General features: G+C 53.7%; 2 protein-coding genes across 4 annotated transcripts; one reads left to right on the top strand and one right to left on the bottom strand.

Annotated features, from left to right (window-relative positions):
• Nucleotides 1-8,227, top strand: CTSZ (cathepsin Z). The gene is made up of 6 exons (XM_079125592.1): nucleotides 1-215; nucleotides 664-827; nucleotides 4,349-4,528; nucleotides 6,265-6,415; nucleotides 6,730-6,895; nucleotides 7,698-8,227. The coding sequence occupies exons 1-6, from the start codon at nucleotides 76-78 to the stop codon at nucleotides 7,806-7,808; spliced, it is 912 nt and encodes a 303-aa protein (XP_078981718.1). The 5' UTR covers nucleotides 1-75; the 3' UTR covers nucleotides 7,809-8,227.
• Nucleotides 8,228-8,295: 68 nt separating this feature from the next.
• Nucleotides 8,296-19,524, bottom strand: NELFCD (negative elongation factor complex member C/D; the record flags this gene model as incomplete). 3 transcript variants are annotated; one of them, XM_079125582.1, is made up of 15 exons in its annotated part: nucleotides 19,378-19,524; nucleotides 15,886-16,004; nucleotides 15,546-15,655; nucleotides 14,645-14,754; nucleotides 13,599-13,706; nucleotides 13,016-13,168; nucleotides 12,686-12,816; nucleotides 11,913-12,078; nucleotides 11,518-11,652; nucleotides 10,998-11,137; nucleotides 9,968-10,082; nucleotides 9,514-9,609; nucleotides 9,297-9,437; nucleotides 8,833-8,962; nucleotides 8,296-8,742 (listed from the first exon to the last, which is right to left on the bottom strand). In XM_079125582.1, the coding sequence occupies exons 1-15, from the start codon at nucleotides 19,462-19,464 to the stop codon at nucleotides 8,708-8,710; spliced, it is 1,776 nt and encodes a 591-aa protein (XP_078981708.1). In that variant the 5' UTR covers nucleotides 19,465-19,524. The 3 variants fall into 3 exon arrangements, with proteins under 3 accessions (XP_078981708.1, XP_078981709.1, XP_078981707.1); XM_079125583.1 differs by having other exon boundaries at nucleotides 12,686-12,813; XM_079125581.1 differs by lacking the exon at nucleotides 8,296-8,742 and having other exon boundaries at nucleotides 8,768-8,962.
• Nucleotides 19,525-19,648: the final 124 nt, after the last annotated feature.

Raw genomic sequence — 19,648 nt, 5'->3', positions numbered from 1 at the left:
GCGGGGCGGGCGGAGCGCGTGGGTCCCGGCGCCGGGCGCGGGGTCCAGGGAGCGGCGCGGGCTGCGGAGGGGAGTATGGCGTCGTGCGGCCCGGTGCGACCGCTGCTGCTGCTCGTGCTGCTGGCCGGCGCGGCGCGAGCCGGCCTCTACTTCCGCCCGGGCCAGACCTGCTACCGGCCACTGCGGGGAGACCAGCTGTCCCAGCTGGGACGCAGGTGGGCTCCAGGCCTTGCCTGGGGGAGGGGGAAGGCCCATTCCCGCGGCTAGGCGCGCGCTGCGCCTGTGGGGGACCTGCTTCCTTGGGGTCCTAGCCAAGGTGCCCGGCCTGGAAGGTCACATCTGGCCTTTTGGGGACCACTCCTTCGAGTTCAGTGGGAGCCCGTCCAGAAAGCCAGGTGGGCCCCACCTGGCCTTTGGGTCTCGCCCCTAGCACTTGGAGTTGCCTGGGGAGCTCTCAGCTGCCTTCGTTTTGGAGGTACCCAGCGACCTTCACCTCCAGCAGAGCTGGGGCCTGCTGGTTTGTGATGGGCTCCCCGGGCAAGGCCCTCGCTCTCCCTCTTCCACGTTTTGAGAAGGGGAAGTGCCCCAGGAGGACTGCCAGTACCTGACCCTGTGGGCTCCCAGCTACCCCAGGAGCCCCAACACGCACTTGGTCTCTTCCAGGACATACCCAAGGCCTCATGAGTACCTGTCCCCATCCGATCTCCCCAAGAACTGGGACTGGCGTAACGTGGATGGTGTCAACTATGCCAGCGTCACCAGGAACCAGCACATCCCCCAGTACTGTGGCTCCTGCTGGGCCCATGGCAGCACTAGCGCCATGGCAGGTAGGTGGTCTGGGGCCTAGGGCTCCATGATGGTCCTGCTAAGCACTAGCTGTGACAGACAGCTGCCACTGTGGGCCAGAAGCACCTATCCACGCTGCCTCCTGGTCTGCACAGGCAGCCACACCCAAGGTTCCAGGGGCCTATGATTCTGAGCCAGAATCACCAAAGTGACACAAGCTGGATTACTTTGGGACTCCACTGTGGGTCCACCTGCGGCCTCTGGGTAAGACAGGAGTGGGACTGAAGCTCATTGACAAATGGCTCAGCCATTGAGACGGAACCAGAAATGCAAAATCACCACGCTGCAGCCTGGACGTGGAAGCGAAACTGCGCTCAGAGCAGTCGCCTTGGAGGTGACTCTTGTCCTGTGCTTGAAGTGTTGAGTCCAGCTACCGCCCCTGGCCTAACCTGGTCACTGTGTCCAGCCTGGCCTCCTGGCTGCTGTGGGGACAGGAAGACCCAGGGCAAGGAGGGAGGGGCAGCCGTAGCTCCTGCCATCTGAGGGCTGCTTAACCCTGGCCTGGGAGAGGAAGCAAAGCAGAGGAGCTCAAGTGTGCCCCCGGCATTTAGGAGGGGCCTCGCCCTGCCCACTGCGGCCCGGGTTCCAGGAGCCTGGACTCCACTGGAGCAGGGCCTCGCCCTGGCTGGGAGTTGACCTGCAAGGGCCGGGTGCTGTCTCCTCCCTCTTCGCTATCTTTTTGGCCAGGCCTGTTTTAGGTACAGCTTGTGTTGAAAAGGTTAGCAACAGTGTGGCCACTGCTCTTGGAAGCTGGGGGCGTGCAGCGTCTTCTGTAAGCCTCCTAGCTGCCATGATGGCTCTGTGTGCAGATGAGGAAACTGCAGCTCCTGGTCAGATGTCCATGGTGACAACTGGACTGTCTGGGGTTGAGGTCTGGACCTCGTAGCCCACTGGCTATAGCTGTAGCATCTAACAGAAACTCCCTTGGTGGCCCAGCCCTCTCTCTTTTTGGGGACTAGTAAAGAGTCCCCTGGGGGCTGGAACATAACCTGAACTTTCAAGGAAGAGAAGAAAGGAAGCAGGTGGGCCATGGCCCCTCTGACTTAGGTAGAGCCAGGGCCTTAAGCACTGAAAGATCTGTGGGCCAGACAGACAGGTTTGAGCAGACCTGGAGGCAGAGGATCCGGGCAAAGTCCAGGAGAGCACCCAGTAATGGCGACCAACTTTGGGGAAGTGAAAGGACCTCTGCGGAGCAGAGGGTGGAGAGAACTAAAAACGTTGCCAGTGAGGGGTCACATGACAGGATACACATTTGTAGGACACTGCAGGGCAGGGAGGAGATGGGATGGCTGGAGGCAGTTCGTCCCTGTCAGGTGGGTGCCCAGCCCTGGCCAAGGCATCAGTCCTACATTTCTGCCATGGAATCTCTGTGGGCAGATTGCTGATTCACTCTTCTTAACTTCTAGCATCAAAGCCATCAAGACCCAGGCCCTGCTTTCATTGAGCAAACAGAAGCTACCATAGGCTTCTTTCCATGGGGGTCAAGAGTCAAAGCCCCTCACCCAGGCCACCCCTCCCTATCCAGGAGGTCATCCTTCATCCCCTGAGGGAGCTCTTCTGTCTCAAACAAATATGTGCAAAGCCCCCTGCCCCTGCCCCACTTCCCACCACCCTCCTCCGGGGGCCCTGGAGGTGTCTGCTCTCTCCCTACTACTGCTTCCCACCCTGGGCCTCCCTGCCACCTACCCCACTCCACTGTCCACGCACGCTCACCAGCTGCAAGGCTGCTGCCACCCTGGGACACAGCCCCCATCCGCTGGCTCTGCCTTCCCACTGCACTTTCCCTTCTTTGCTGTCTTCTTGCTCCCCAAGTTCTGGGCATTGGGTTCCCAGGCCCAGCCCTTCCCCTGGACTCCTTCACCTTCAGCTGCCCACCGCGCTCTTGCTCGACTGAGGCAGTCAGTGGCCCTGGGTGTCTGACCTCGCTGCCACCTCCTGCAGCCCTCTCCACCATCCCAGGCCACTCAGCACCAGCACCCGTCCTGCCTTGCCGCTGGCACTTCCCCACCAGGCCCCTGTGCCTGCCCGCCCCTGCTGTCTGGTCTCCCTGCTGCACTGCGCCTGCTCAGCCAATGGTAGATGGTGTTCTTCAGCTTGAAAGCCTCTCATGATTGTGCTCAAGTAAGACGAAGCCCTTCTGTGGACTCTCCACGCCCACAGCCCCGCTCCCTAGGCCACCCTGCTCAGCCAAGGGTGCCTGATGCCTCTTCTCCCTGTCCTCGCCATTCCTGCCCTCTCCTTGAATGGCTGTCCCCCGGACCACCCTATATACATGCTACCACACCCTGGACTCCCCAGCACGGTCCCCTTTGTCAAGCTTATCTGTTGGTTTCTGGCCTCCTGCCTGCCGTGAGCCCAGAGGGGTTAGGGCACAGTGCTCTGCCCACAGCAGGAGTGAGCAGACCTCTACCAATGGCCCAGGGAGGAGAGGGGAGTTACGAGGAGCGTGCCAAGGAGGCCGCAGCCAGTGTGCAGCCCGCTCTCACCCCAAGGAGTGGGCAGGCCTGTGCAGGAGAGGCAGACCCATCCCGAAGGGCAACTGCTGTGGCAGAAGAGGGAGTCTGGAGGAGCCAAGTTCTGGGGGAGGAGATAGGGAACCTGGGCCCATGTGCCAGTGGCCCAGAGGTATGTCTGTGGGCACAGAGACTTGGGCTAGTTGGTGGCAGGATGAGCTTACCTTTCGAGTTTTTCAGCCCAGTAGATTATAGGTGAGGGGTCCCAGAAGGCCCAGGCTGGTCAAATGAGGGGATCCCTGGAGCCAGGACCAGTGTGAGCCGGAGTCTGGAAGGTGAAGGTGACACAAGGAGGTGGCACCCAGGGGAGCTGCAGGAGGAAGGAGGAGGGACGCAGCCTGGGAGGGCTCAGCTGCTGGGCTCACGGTAGCCGAGAGGAGGGGACAGCGAGAAGTGCCATGGCTCCTAGCCCTTCAGGACGGAGAGCAAGCTGATCTGACTGGGCAGCCTGGGTCCTCTCTGGGAAGGAAGCAGGTGGTTCTGCCCCAGGGGCCGCCCCTCAGTGCCAGGCATATGGCAGTCAGGGCTGCTCAGGCCGCATCCACCATGTGCTTGGGTCTGGATCCCTGCTGGCCATCCTAGTCCCCTGGACGGCATCTGGCTGCTCCCTGGGGCTCGTTGGGTCCGTGGGCAGCACCTGCTCAGGGAGCAGCCTCTCCACAGGGCTCTCTGGCTCTGGCCTACCTCACATGGGGGCTAAGTGGCCATACCACAGTCCTTCAGCAGGTATTTCTTGGGGACTTACAGGGCTGACCTCTGTGGACAGGACAGATCTGGCCTTACCTGGTGGCACTTGCAGCCAGGCAGGGCCAGGGTAGACCTCTGGAGAGCCAGAGCTGTCCAGGAGGAGTTGGGCATGCAGCCTGAGCCCTGAGCACGGGCCGCGGGCAGGGTGGTGGGCAGCCCCTGTGGCCTGACTGAGGCGTCCGGTGCCCCTGGGGGAGGCGGGTGCTGCAGAGGGCAGATGCTGAGCAGGCCCTGCCTTCCAGATCGCATCAACATCAAGAGGAAGGGGGCGTGGCCCTCCGCCCTGCTCTCGGTGCAGCACGTCATCGACTGCGGTAATGCTGGCTCCTGCGAGGGCGGCAACGACCTGCCCGTGTGGGAGTACGCCCACCAGCACGGCATCCCCGACGAGACCTGCAACAACTACCAGGCCAGGGACCAGGGTAGGCCTTGCACTCCGCCCTGCCCTCTTCCCTGGGAGAGTGCCACTGTGAACCCAGGCCAACCCGCTCGTGCCACTGTGGCTGGGGTGGCGGGGAGGGTGGGGTCAGCACCCGGGACCCTGGGAGGCCTGTTCCCAGAGCCTGCACCAGCCTCACTGGTGCTGCTTCAAGCCTGGTAGAGCTATGGGACTCATCTCTGTGGAGACCAGCAGAAAGCTTGGCATGGGGAGGGGTCAGAAGGACACCCTCCCAGTCCCTGGGCCTCCAGCCTTAGGGCCAGACCTAGCACGTGCTGCAGTGAGGCCCTGATGGGATGTATGGGTTCTGACCTGTGACGTTTGGGTGGTTTATGGGCCTTTGCAAGGAGCAGGGCAGATGGACCCTATGGGGGGAGAAGCCTGCTTTCTAGGAGCTGGGTGCAGAGAGCCAGTGGGGAAGCTGGCGCCCAGAGCTGGAGGCAGGAAGTCCAGCAGTAGGACCATCAGTCTGCCCTGCCCCGGTAGCCCGGGGCCACATGCCCCCAGATGTGTCTGCAGCTGATGGGCACTGTATGGACGAGCAGAGCAGGCTGGCTCAGAATCCCGAGTTGACACATTCCTTTTAGGCTGTTCCCTTTGGAAACCAAAGGAAAGAAAAAGTTCAGACCCAAATCCATAACTGGCAGGTTGAAGCCACCTGACCTCCAGAGCTCCCTCACAGCCAGAGCAGAGAGCTCTGGAAAACTCAGGTGTTTGAGACAGGTGTGGGGAGGAAGGAAGGAGAAGGAGCCCCATACTGTCGCCCCACCCTGTGAAGGTTGGCTGAAGTGCCCTGTGCCCACTGAAGTGGCAGAGTACTCAGAACCACCCAGACCAGTGGGGTTCCCTTGCCTTGCCTCCTGGGCCAAACTGCCCGTGTAGAAAGAATTCTCTGTCCTGGTTGAGTGAACCCAGCAGGGTCAGAGGCCCCTCCCACCCCACTGATATCCCCAGGCAGGTGTCATCCAGCCAAGGCCAGATCCCTCTAACCCCACCTCACCTGACAGGTGGATGGAGCGCATCAGAGACCTGACTGTTTGCCGTAAACAGTCTTGTCTTTGTATTGGCAAATGTAGCTGCAGATCCACCATTTTCCAGTTATGCCAGGCCCTGGGCATTTGGTGTTGGACAAATTAAACCAACAATTTAATCCTCAAAGAGTTTACTGTCCCCAGGGAAGATCTGGACAGATGTGTAACCACAACAGAAATAGGCAACAACAAAGTGGTAGCCAGGCAGCCTGAGGACTGGGCAGGGTGGACAGGTAGAAGTAAGAGCATCCAGGGTTAGGGAAGATGGCCATCATGCCTGTGAGGTGGAACACAGGTGCACCTTGTTATTTTTCTTCTTTTTTAACTTAATTGTGGGCATCTCTCAAACCAAAATAACAAGAAAGGGTTTTTTTTTTTTTTTTTTTTTTTTTTAAACTACTTGTAATGGCATATTTATTCACTAGCCAGCAATAGAATCATCTTACTGAGTTTCGATATTCTGATTACTCTCAATTTTCAACTTTGAAGTGTTGTGAAAAGGTCCTCGCCTGGCCTTTACAGAGGAGAGGAGGTGGGCTCCGAGCACTTGCTCAGTGTCAATCAACCCCGGTCTCTTGTGGCCAGAACTTCCGCCATGACTGGTCAGCAGTCATGAGTGGGGCACTGGGCCTGCCTTGTTGGCTGGCTAGTGAGGCGAGCCCCAGGCTGACTTCTTGCTCTGGCCCAGAGTGTGACAAGTTCAACCAGTGTGGGACCTGCACCGAATTCAAGGAGTGCCACACCATCCAGAACTACACCCTCTGGAGAGTGGGTGACTACGGCTCCCTCTCAGGGCGGGAGAAGATGATGGCAGAGATCTACGCCAACGGCCCCATCAGGTGAGCGAGGCTGCCCCAGGGGTGCCTGTGCACGCTCCTCCTGTGTCCTGTGCATGCCCCGCCACTGGCTTCGCAACCTGGCTCAGCTGCAGCCACATACTTTCGCCCTGGAGAACCCATTTTCCCAGAAGCAAACCCGACCCCTGGCTGATCTGCCACTGCTGGATGTGGCGGGAGGCCCAGCTGTGGCAAGCTGTGGTGTCCTGGGGCTGGAGGATGCAGCAACTCACATCTGTCCAGAACCACCGCGGGGGCGGGGGCCGTCAGGCCACGTGCAGCCTCCCTCAGGGTTTGCTCGCACTGTTTGCTCTCAGCTGCGGCATAATGGCAACAGAAAGGATGGCCAACTACACTGGAGGCATCTATGCTGAGTACCAGGACGAGGCCTACGTGAACCACATCATTTCAGTGGCCGGCTGGGGCGTCAGCAGTGACGGGACCGAGTACTGGATTGTCCGGAATTCATGGGGTGAACCATGGGTAAGATGTTTTCACTTTAAGGTTGTACCTAGAAAAAGGAGGTCACACTCCTCACCTGTGGCTGTTGACCTCTGGCTGGGCACTGTGGCCTGGAGCCAGCTAGACCTCTTGCCCCAGCCATTTGTCAGCCACAGCCCTGGGCAGATCCATCTTGGTTGTGTAGGGTGTTAGGCAGCAACCTGGAGCCCCTACCCACTAGATGCCAGTTCCTCCTGAGTCCCCTGGGGTGAAGTGGCCTGGCTGGGACACACCCCTGCAAGGGATGCAATTAGCCACCTCCTCTTTTATAACTAGATGATTCTTTCTCCTGCCAGTTTCAGACTCTCCTTAGGAATACTTTAGGTTTCTCAAGAATACTTTTAAGTTGGGTAGTTTTGACTTTTAAAACTAATATTAACCATTAATAGCTTGATACAGAAATTCATTATTGTGAAATGGAGGAAGATGATAAATGTAGAAGTGATGAAATCAAGTGTTTTTATTAAATAACTACAAGTGGGGATATCAGTAGGTAGATAAGTCATCTGGTCTAAAGAGTCAACATGTTTTGTTACATTAATTAGCTATTGGCAGAGGGCCCTTGTGTTAAATATTAACCAAGGGAATATCGCACAGAAGGCATTTTTGACAAGGGTCATGGGAAAGGGTGCTGGGCGACCAGGTAGGCTGTCTGGATATTTTGTTCTGTGGGGCTGGGCCGTGGGGTGGAGGCCGGGCTGGGTCTGGGTCTGGGTCTGGAGCAGAAGGGAGGGGCAGGAGACCACATGCTGAGGGGCTGACACGGGGCCTTGGCATCTCGCAGGGCGAGAGAGGCTGGATGAGGATTGTGACAAGCACCTACAAGGACGGCAGGGGCGCCAGCTACAACCTGGCCATTGAGGAATACTGCACCTTCGGGGACCCCATCGTCTAGGGTGGACGCCTCTGCAGGAGCTTAAGGAGTCATGACCCTGTGCGCCAGGCCGCTTAGCAGGACTGGATAACTGTCGACCTTGGACACTGGTCACCACACTGAACACCTAGAAGGGCGCCTGTCAACATGAGAACCATGTGGTGCTGGCTAAGAGCACCCTGAGAAGAGCTGACCACTGATGACTTAAGTACCTGCACAAGGTGGCTCCGTCGGCTGAGACAGGAAACGCGGGACCTGGTGTCTTCAGCAGGGGCCTTGGTATTTTGTGTTCAGCAACTGTGGTCTCTCATTTCACAGTTAAGAGGTAAAATGGTTCAGACTTATCACCAGTTCTTAAGTCACCCTGGATTCAGTGTGGGAAGGGAGGTGGTAGTTTCAAATTGTCCCAGTGATGAATAAAATATCTGACTTCACCCAAGGCCAAGGCCCAGCATGCCATGTTTACAAAGAACACCACACCAGGACCTGCACCTTTCAACTCAGCACAAAGGCTTTTTAAAAATTTTTATTCTTAGCAAATTTAAACAATTACAATAAAACATCAACTAACCAATTGGGTTCTTGTGAGAAAACTTAGACAGCCTTGAAAAATAGTTCACCAGTCTCAGCTTCTGAGCTCTCCACCACTGCTGGGGCTGGCAGTGGGCTCATCCTAGGTGATGTAGGAGGAAATGAGCACTGGAGTGGGATGCACAGCAGCTCTGGGCTGACGACACAGGGAAGGGACGGCCCCCAGCAGGCTCTCACACTGCTAGCACTTTCCTTCTAAGGAAGTCATCCAGCCCTCCCAGCAGACTCCATATCCAAGGTGCTGACTGCGTGCCTGCGAATGGCAGCTTCCTGACAGGATCCTCCACAGCGGGGCCTGGAAAGCTCTGTTCCAGCTCTGCGGTGTGCACTTAGTTCACCATGATGAAGTTAGACTTGCAGTGAGCTGCAGCCAGAGGCACAGTCGCTGGTTAGAAGCAGAAGGTGCAAACTGACACGTACCACAGCAGCAAACGCAGATCCACGTACGCCTTACCGATAAATTCCGTCACGGGGTCATGTTCGCCTTCGGTTTTAATGGTGCCGGCAATGCTGCCATTTTCCAAGATGGGGAGGAAGAGCTGCACGAAGTCAGAGGTGTACGGGGGAGCGATGACATCCAGGACCTACGCCGGAAACACAGGCTGCTCTGCCTGCACCGCCAACACGGGCGCCACACCAATGCAGGTGAAATGGCAGTCTGGAGACACCCCCTCCTCCCCGGCTTCCCTGGTGACACCAGTCTCCAACACTAAGGCAGCAGGGTGGTAACGTAGGGAAAACATGTAACACAGTCCCCGCAGGTAGGAGGGCTCACAAAATTGCTATCTGTCATTGTCATCACCATGATTATCAGAAAGCAAGTTCTCAGAGGTAAGTACAAAATGAACTAAATTAAGCCATAAAGGGCACTGCTAGTGTAAAGAACATGAAACACGAAACCAACGGTGCACTGCTGACCTCAGTGACAAAATAGCGAATGAGTGAAATGTCAGTGTCCAGCTTCTCCAGACACTTTCGGATGTAACTGACAACAGGAAGTACATAACCTCGACTCAGCAGGTGAACCATCCTGTCCAGCAAAGTCTTCTTCAGCTCAAGCTGCAGAGAAGCAGGCCAGAAGAGTGGGTCAGAACGGGGTGCACCCCGAGCCCCGAGGAGCCCCGGTGCCACTCACCTGCTCCATCACGTCCAGTTGGGAGTGCTCGGTCTCGAAGAGCTTAACAAGCAGTTGTAGGACCTGGGGGTGCAGGAGCTGGTGGCAGGTGCTGATCTACAAACAGGTCACGGGGAGCCTTGCTCAGCAGTGCGGTCAGGTCTCTGGGCTCACCACGCAGAGAACCACTCGTCATCACTGCCACCACAGGCAGCTCATTACTGCTCTGATGGTCCTGTGCTGGACCCAGGGCTGGCCAACATCTCGGCCCCTCCTCATCCTTCCCATACGTTTTAAAAAACGGAGACATCTATGCAGGCAATGAAATTAAACCCTTAAAAGGAAAATCCTCCCTTAAGATAGAAATAGCTAATTTTGAAGAGTATGTACTGAACACACCAAAAAGATGCAATGAGGTGCCAACATACATGTAAGACAGATACACCGCACACTGGGTGGCCCTTCTGCCTCTCACCTCATCCAGCAGTGCCAGGTGCACGGGAGTATGGTCAGTCTGCAGTTGAAAGTACCTTGGTTCTGACACAGTCCAGTCCACCCATTTCAGCACACCCATTGCTACCACTGGAAACCTATGGGTAAACACAGCAGAATGCCTCCTTTAAACCAAAGGTGGGAAATACCAAAATATGTGACAAGAGCATTAAAGGGGAGGAAGCTTGAGAAACAAACACAGACCGCCCATTCCTCTGTGCTGCCAGGAGCTGCTTACTAAAAGGGGCAGCCTGCTGAGATCAGCAGCCTCTCCAAGGTACAGGGCGATAAACAGACTCCATTCTCGGCCCATTTAAACCCCTTTGCTAATGGAGAAGAGATGGTGATGCAGAGACCACTGTGTTTGGTCATGGACTCCAGTTTACCTTAGTTAGCAAAACCCTCTCTTGGTTCCCCTGCACATAAACAGGAAAGATTCGCTGTCTAAGAGGACGTATGATTTCCAGGGCACATCTATTTATCTAAGTGCACAGGTCATTCGTTTCTATCTCAGGGATACTATGTTGGTCTGGATGTCTGCTATAAATATGGACCCTTTTCTTCTTTTTCTGTGGTGCTGGGGATTGAATCCAGAGCCTCCTGCATGTTAGGCAAGGGCTACGTCCCCAGCCTTTTTTTTTTTTTTTTTGAGCCAGCATCTAAGTTGCCCAGGCTGGGCTTAAACTTGTGATTCTCCTGCCTTAGTCTCTCAAGTAGCTGGGATTACAGGTGTGCACTACTGCACCTGGCAAAAATGAACTCTTTTCTTCAATTCCACTCTTGTATTCCAGGTGGTCTTCCTTTCACTTAGTCTAATTTGTGAAATTGCTGCATTAAACAACTGAAAATTACTCATGCTGTCTATACACATTACTCATGTTCTCTATATCCATTTACAAAAAATTAAAACAAAACACACACGTATCTCTGCAGCTTTCGTTATATAAGCTTCCAATATGACGACAAAAGCCACCCCCCCCCCAGTGATTCAGTGGGGTCAGTTCACTGCTCACCTAATACACTGATAGAGTGTACTCAGTTCTGCCACGAGTTCAGAGGCCCCTTTGTTCTCATTGCAACACAAATTGTGAACAGTTTCCACGGCCTTCGATGTTGACTTCAGCTCATCTTTATTGATGCTCACCCGCTTGTTCTGAAAACACACACACAGGCTGGTGACTTCTCCTTGCTGAGGAGTACCCTGTCACTGGTCACTTCTCTCTGCATGCCCCCGACCCCATCTGTGAAGTCAGAAGTCAATTTAGTTGTCAAACTGCACAGAAACTGAAAACCAGTGAGACTGGTGTTGGTCTCTGGCTTAGGGACCTCAGTTTCACTTCTTTAGCCAGTCACACTTCACATTACAGTCTGCAGAAGTACTAGAGCATTTCCTTGAGATGTTTAGCATTTTCACTATCAGTTAAACACTAGAAAAGACATGTTCTCTGTTAGGTTCAAAATTTCTTACAGCCAAAATTCCCCAACAATACCAAAGCAGAGAAGGACCCTTGTCTTCTGAAAGGCTGACAGTACCTTCTTCCAGGTCTCAACCACACTTGCTGCGTAGGCCAAGATATGGATGTATTTGTGTTTGTGGTCCTGGTTGATTCTGGCCCCTGGTTTGAAGAGTGACTGCATGAACAGGTCCAGGAAGGCTGGCACCCGGATCTGGGGAGAAGCACACACCAGGCACCGTCTGGCAGCAGGGCATGCACACTGGCAGCCACCCTGAGAACTCCAGGCAGCAGGGGCTCTAAGGGGCATGAAGGGTAGGAGCGGGACGGGGAAGGACAGAAAATGACAGCAACATTTCAAAAGGAATCTGCACTCACTACCTTAAGAGAATCAGGGAAACTTAGAGCCTTTCCAAAACAACCCTGCCCTGACACAGAGGGGACCCCACTTTGTTATAATGAGAGGCGACTTACCAGTTCAACAGGCGGTGGGTCCATGCTTGTGAACATCTTGAACAGGACAGTGATGTCTGCAGGGTTCAGAGCTCCTTTGGACAGCATGGCCCCAAGGGCCTGACAGGCCCGGGGGTAGGAGGCAGCTGTGCCCAAAGCCAGCGTGATCTGACTGGCATCGTGGCCTCTTGACAGAAAAACCACACAGCCTGTCACTAACAAGGCAGATTTTTCTTTCTGTCCCTCTTTTCTTATATTTAATGTTCTAAACTATTAGGATTCTTTGTTTTTTTTTTTGTTTGTTTGTTTGTTTTTTTTTTTTTTTTAAATTATTCACTGGTTTACTGACTAACTGATCCATGGAAACAATGTTTAGAGCAAACTGGAAAAGAATGATTCTAATGCAGCTTACAGACTTGATAAAGGGAATCATACTTTTTAAATACCATGCCAAGACTCAAAAAATAAAGCTAGTAAGATATAACTTTAGTCTGTAAGATGATACAGACTACAATACAACAATCACTGAACAACTATTTTAGGACCACTCTTATTTGCTACTGATGAATCCCAACATATAAAAGCAGAGTCAACTGGAAGTATACTCAAGAACTTCACAAAACAGTCATCAAAGCAACACTCTGGAAGGCAAACTCCCCTTGTGGGTTAAAACTCCCCTGACCACCAGCATTAGACATCAGGACAAAAGGGGCTAGAAGCCTGGCTGTAGACAGGGCAGCGGGGCTCTGTGGGGAGCAACGGGGAAGGTGGGGCAAGCAGAAACACGGCCTCACTTCTCCTGGGCGAAGCGCTGCACCTCCTGCGCGACCCTGCGCACCGCGGAGCCGCCCTGCTCCTCCTGCGCCAGCACGGACATCATGGCCTGGGCAAACAGGTACGTGTGCTCCCCGTGACACACCATCTTCTAGAATACAGGGCGAGACGGGGGTGTCAAGACCACAGCACTGGCAAGTGCAGACTACAGTCCTCTGGCAGGGAATGTGCTCCCTGGCAGGTAACTTTGGACCTGGAGATTCTCCATAGGGAAGGGGCTTTTCATCTTGGAAACTCAAACCCCTAAACCATCTACTTCAAATCCAAGACTCACAATGTAAAGAACTTACAGCAAACTCAGGGAGATTTTTTTCAAGGTTTTCTTCTCCTCCATCCAAGATGGTGGCTAGAGAGGTACGGAGCACTCTGGAGAACACTTCCAACTGCTGGCAGGCAGTGGACACGCTGGTAATCTCCCCTTGGTATCCTGCATCAGAAATCAGCTGCCACACAAAAACAAAAGAAAGTAAGAGTGTCAACACCTGGTGACCCCCTTTCATCACTGGGAAGCACACGTGGCAGGTAGAACAAGCAGGCACTGGTCTCAGGTCCCCGTCTTGACTCCATTTCTTGCTTTGCCACCATCTGGGCTGTGACCTGGACTCCCCTGCCCTCCCAAGTCTTGATGTGTAAGAAGGAGCAACTGAACAGGTATGCTTAAGGGCTCCTCAGAACACACACACTATAAAACGTCCCTGCTAAATCCTAAAACACAGTCAATGTCGATCTAAAACCACAGGCAAAAGTGCCATGCACCCCTTCTCAGGGTAAGGCATGCCTTTATCAAAAAAGGTCTTCATAGGCAACGGACCAAACAAACAAAAACCGCCCCTGATCCTACACGCTCTTTCCTGACTCCAAGACTCTTCCTACCTTAACAGTAAAGTTAAGCATCAGACAGTCCGGATGGGCTTCGGCCAGCTTGTAAAACAGATCTCTCCATGTGGTATGTGCGATCATTTGCTCAAGCCAAGCTGGGGTCTGCCGACAGACAGACAGCAAGGTGAGAAGCCTGGCGCTGGACCGAGAGAAGACTATTGCATCAACAGTCCCAGGAAGCTCCAGCTCAAGAGCCCCACAGGCGTCCAGCTCAGAGGAAGCGGACGGGCTGGTTGTGGCCACTGAGCTGAGAGGCAGGGGAGCCTCTGGACGCCCACTTGGTGCTTTCGCAAGTTCCCATCAACAAGGCACGAGTGGAAGGGAGCTTCCTGGGAGACATGCAAGAGTCCTGTGGCAGCAAGTGCACTCGCGCGGCTGACTCACGTTCAACCAGCTGCACACCCACGGCAGCATAGGTGGTCCTGCCCAGTGCCACCCAGAGCGGCCATGAAAATGTCTCTTGGCTCCTACTGTGTGATGGGTGGGGATGCTGCTCTCTGAACCCACCATCCTATCTGTGCCACTGTCTGAGTACGGGGGGGGGCTCGAAGTCAGGCCTGTCCTAAAAGACATGGGCTCATGACCAAGCAACTGAAACTGGAGACAGCTTGCTAGAGCTGCTGGGACTTCCGGAAAGCTGCACTGCAGCCTGAGAGCTTCCTCCACCCTCCTCATGCCCTTTTGCCTTCAGGGTCAGACCCACCTCCCGGCCCCCCAACCTCCTCCAGCATTCACCTACGTTTCTGCCTGGGGCGTCTCCTCCATGATCTCCTCACAACTCACCCTGTCTCGGCGCGCCCCCCTCCCAGAGCTGTGCCTGGAGTCAGTGAGTGTTAGGTGAGAACTGGCTGCACCTCCTCTTGGCCTTGGCACCAAAACCTCCTGCATGAAGCACCTCAACGTACTGAGCATAGCAAAAAGAGTAGTTTGGCCCACACTACTGAATTCATGTACTTACGTGATCTGCCACACACCACTCCATACACAGAGATAGGGAAAGGCCCTGGATGCACCACCAGACAAAGAACAACATTCCTCACCTCTCCTTCCTCAGTAAAAATAGAATCCGCTTTGCGGGGATCAAAATGTTTGATCAATAAACTCTTCAGGTGATTTTCCACGGTTTCCTGGACCTGCACTGGCTCAACACCTGAAAGAAAATATAAGACAAACAACAGCAGTCCCTGAAGCCACTGCACTCCTGCAAAAAGGGCCAACGGCCATATCTCTCTGAACCAAACAACACAGAATTGCTTCTGCCACTTTTAAAAGCAAGACTTTGGACCCATTAAAAATAGTTATTAATTCCACTTGCTAGTAAGACCCAAGAAGAAACACAGAGCAGCAGGTACCACATGGTCCACCCCTGCCTAACAGAAAGGAGAATAACACCTTCAAATCCTCACGAAGGGTCAAGCAGAGAGGGAGGAGGACAGGAAACACCTGCCCCATGGAAGAGAGCAGATGCTGCCAAGAGGCCCGCTTGAAGGAATTGCTGATAGCAATGCTTCCACTTCTTTCCAGGCGCTGCGTGCTTGAGTGACCATCTGCATGTAGCCCAGAGGATCTACAGTAGGGCTCCACTGTGATCCTATAAGCCAGAAGCCACAACCGCAGCCAACTCCAAAATGACCTATTACTCCCTGCTTGCTACAACGGGCCTCCTGAAAACGACACACCAAATGTATAGCATATCATCCTGTAATTCTACAGCAGGGCAGAGAAAACCACTCAATGAGAACTCCGTTTGCAGGCTACCTGCAAACCTTAACTACTGAATCAAACATAAGAGTCAAACAGGAAAAAATGGTTAACAAGTTCAACTCCTACTTACACAAACCTTAAAAATCAGGAATACAAATAAGGCACTGCCAACTCACTAGCACCATACTGAAGCAAAGCCCCCTCAGAAGGTCAGGTGGGTGGGAGCAAGGGCAGCACCTGTCTGAATGAGCCACTCGGCCAGCAGGTTCACAGTCTGGGCCACAGCAGTGTAGTTCTCAGATAAGAGCTGGATGACATTTTCCGGAGAGCCTCCTGCCTGAAAATACCTGAGAAAAGCAAAAGAGTAGCCATCTCACTAGAGTGGACACAGGTGAGTGGGGATGAACAGGCAGGTAAAGAGGAAGGTAATTACATTTAAACATGTTTTAAATGGCAAAGGGGACCCTAGAAGCCTTCTATTCCAGGATCCCATTCTTCTCACTTCACATGTCTGGTTCTTCTAGAAAATTCTCTGAACAAGCCCCTTCTCCCCAAGGCAAACACTGTCCTCACACACCTCTTCAGAGTGTTGAAGATAGAGGGCTCCATGATATAGTCCCGAGTGGAAAATTTATGAAGGCATTCCTGCTGCACCTCTGCATCATCCTCTCCTTCTCCAGAATCCTCCTCCTGTTGCTGAGAAAGGACAGGAGCCAGAGTATATCTTCATTAATATAAATATCCTGAAATCTCACCTGTGCATTATGAAAGTATCCCATGCACATGATTTCATTTGACTTTCATGACAATCTCACAATGTGGCCTGGACAAGTGGTAAGTGGCCATGAAAACAGGATTCAGAATCACATCAAGTGGGACATATTACCCTCCACCCTAGCAGATTGTGTGCCAGTCACACAAGTCAACAAGCCTCTCTGAACAGCACATTCCTCTGTTCAACAAAGACACTGCAGGTGCCCTTCCTGGTTGCTGATTTTTGGAAACACCAAGCCTAACAACTGACATTTAGTAAAAGTTCACTAAACATTTGCTATTATTATTGTTTTCACCATGATATTTCACACATGCCACTTAATCTACCAACAAAGACTAACAAGATTCTTGAGGGCATAATCCATCAATTTACAGTTAGGAAATAATGATCTCTGACTTGCTTCCTATCAGCAGCAGGCCTGGCCCTGGATTATGGTCCTACTTCCAGCGGGGAGCACCACAGGCAGGTCGCTGAACCCAGAGGCAAACCAGAGCTTTACCTGCTGATACACATGATGCGAGGGACTAGTGACCCCCCAGGTCTATCCAGTTCCAATGCTGTCACCCTAACAACCAGGCAATTTCTCAACATTTGCTCTGCACTAAAGATGTGCTCATCTTCCCCAGAACCTTAGAAAATAAGGCAAGATATAATTTTTTCCGTGGAAGGACTCCAAAAACCAGGAGAGACTAACCGATTCTAACAGGACGGGGTAAAAACTGGGCCAGGGTCAGTGAACTATGGCCAAATACTGCCTGCTTCCTGTTTTTATATATAGTTCTACGGAAACACATTCACACCTCTTCTATCGTATTTTGTCTATGACTGCTTTCCCTCGCAAGCCAGAGTCAAGTAGCTGTGACAGAGCCTCACACAGTCTCAGATAGTATTGTCTTGTTTTTACAGAAAAGTTTGCCTGCCACTATTTGGACTAACGTCCTGAGAGCAGTGCTCTGAAGCAGACAGAGCCTGCGGACTACACTGGAAAGACTGGGGAGGAGTCTTCTCTTGACAGCACGAGGGCCTGACCTCCCCGAAACTCATCTTTAGCTATCTGCACTCTTGGGCTTCCACCCTGGCCTCACTCCCTCACATCCTTTGCATCCCACCACCCACCTTCTAGGCTGTCTACAGTTTGGCCTGCATCTCTCTCTTGAGCTCCAGTCAAGTGAGCTGCAGTCTCATCTTACTTCCATTTCATGCCCACTAGTTACTCCAAAGTCTAAAACTGACCTTGTCTAACCCCTAAAACAGATCTTCCCACAATCCACAGTTTATTAAAGGATCCGTCCCACCATCCACCTGTTACCCAGAGACCTTGGAGTCATCTTCAATTTCTCCTCCTTCACCCCAGCCCACCCCACATCCTGTCACAAAGACTCATCACCTCTATCTCCCACATACTGACCCAATTTGGCTCCTTTCCATATTTATTTTCCTCTTATTTTTTGTGCTTACAGTAGAAACCCAAGCCTCAGTCTCAGTCCTTCCTTGCAATCACCTTTCACACTGATGCTATAGTGACATCCATAAGTCATACATGTGATGTTTCTCAACTGCTTAAAGTTTCCTATCTCCCCGGGGGAGGGGGAGGAGGCGGAATCCAGGCTCTAGCATGACCTTGTCCTTCCCACTTGTCCAGTCTCACCTCTTGCCAATCCCCACATGCAACCTGCAGCCAGACTCATCCATCTGATCTGTCAGTAGCTCTTAGCTCCTACCACCTTGGCTTAACAAGAGGAGTCTCCTTACATAGTCCTGCCTCTCCAAACCACATAAGCTGACATCAAGTGAACAGAATTTGGGTCATCATCTGTCCTCAACTCTCCCAACTTTAGCACAATCACAGCTGGAATGAACATGAAATGAACATCTGGCCCACCTCTTCTCATCAACCAAAGCCCATTAGGATCAATGGACCAAATCAGGGTAATGATTAAAGTCCTCCAAACATGGGACTATCCAGCCTTCCATAAGTGGGGTCTAGGCCTTGCTCACAACTCACACGCACATAAGGTAGGGCAAGTAGCTCACATGTTCTATATACAAAATGAGGGCAGGCGGTCCTAAGGTGTGCCCCAGGTCCAACACCTCCCTATGCCTTGGTCTGTCCTTATGACCCAAATGCTCAATGTGAACAAGATGTACTAAACACCAACCCACTACCAAGATAATTCAGATCTTATATTTCTCTAATCTGGTCTTCTTCAGTGGTCAGCATGCTGATGAAGTGGCAAAAGAAACAAAGGACATGGGCTTGGATCCCCATTCCTTTATTAGTTTTGGGACCTTGAGGAGGTAACTAAATCTTTTGGTCTCACTTCCTTCACTTAGGAGATGAACAATAACAGCCAACTCAAAACCTTGAGTGTGGAATGCAATATTGCATGAAAGCACCTAGCTCAGGCTCCTTATAGGTACATTTGACTACTCCACTAAAAGTCCCCAGTGCTGTGGGATGATCCAACATGTGAATCTACTCACATCACACACCCTGACTAAACTCCTGAACAAGCCTTATGGGTGAACAGTTCTCCAAGGCCCTCTGGAACCTGCTCCCTACCAACCTCATGCCTCTGCTCCACAGGGTAACTAACCACAAAGGACTTTCTTCAGTTCCAGAAGTACACAGCTCTCTGCAAATCCAGTGCCCTCGATGAACCATGAAGTGAACCCCACTTCATCCTTTATTCCTTCAAAACTAATCTTTATTCCGGTTTAAAAGGTAAATTCCCAGGCTCCCCTGCACACCATCTAAAGCTATGTGTCAACCATGCACCTGGCATGGATCTCCTCTGACTTCCCAAGTCTTCGGGGGAAAACAGAATGCTGCCCCCAGGGCTCCCACCCCACCTCTGGGCCATCTGCAAGGTCCATCTAGTCCTTGGCATCTAGTCCAAGGAAAAATGAAATCTGCCCCAAGCGCTGAGAAGCGCGGTCGCCCTGCAGCGGGACAGTGTGAGGGAGCCCAAAGTTCTGCTTTCCCCCCAGGACGCTGGCTTGAGTTTGACTTCGGTGACAGGCGTGCGGCTCCCGCTCCCCGCCTGGAGTCCGCGCCCCAGCCGCCCGGGGCGGGCAGAGCCCGCGCCTCGCCTCGCCCGGCCGCGAGGCCGCCCGGGGAAACTGCTGCGGGGGCCGGGCGGGGCGGCGGGGCGCGGGCCGGCGCGGCGGAGGGCGCCGGCGGCCCCGGGCGCACGCCCCCCGAGTGCCGGCCAGGCCCGCGCGGGCTCGGCGGGGGCGGGGCCGCCGGTGGCGAACGAGCCTCGGCGCGGGGCGCCCGGTGCCCCGCCTCACCTGGCCGCCGTCCGCCTCGTCGCCCCACTCAGCCGCGTTCCCGAAATAGTCTTCGGCCATGATGGCGCCCGGCGCGGCCCCCGCCATGCTCTCCCCGAGCCGGCGCGGCGCATGCGCGCAGCGAGCAGGGCGGGAGGGCGCACGCGCGGCCCCGCGGCCCCGCCCCCGCGGCCGCGCGCCTCGGTCCGGGCGGGAGGCGGAGCCTGGGGGGAAAGGGCGGGGCTGAGACGCGGCTGCGGAAACGCCCCCCCGGGCCTTCCTGCTTGGCCAC

The sequence above is a fragment of the Sciurus vulgaris genome, assembly GCF_902686455.1.
Source record: "Sciurus vulgaris genome assembly, chromosome: 2".
Classification (NCBI taxonomy): Eukaryota; Metazoa; Chordata; class Mammalia; order Rodentia; family Sciuridae; genus Sciurus; species Sciurus vulgaris.
The sequence above is the reverse complement of the archived record's forward strand: the minus strand, read 5'-3'. Positions and strand labels throughout refer to the sequence as shown.

Bases quoted from the DNA above. Each gene is read 5' to 3' on its own strand.
- CTSZ (XM_079125592.1), top strand. From the start codon at position 76: ATGGCGTCGTGCGGCCCGGTGCGACCGCTGCTGCTGCTCGTGCTGCTG. The intron at 4,529-6,264 runs GTAGGCCTTGCA...GCTCTGGCCCAG, and splicing joins CTACCAGGCCAGGGACCAGG to AGTGTGACAAGTTCAACCAG. The intron at 6,416-6,729 runs GTGAGCGAGGCT...GTTTGCTCTCAG, and splicing joins TACGCCAACGGCCCCATCAG to CTGCGGCATAATGGCAACAG.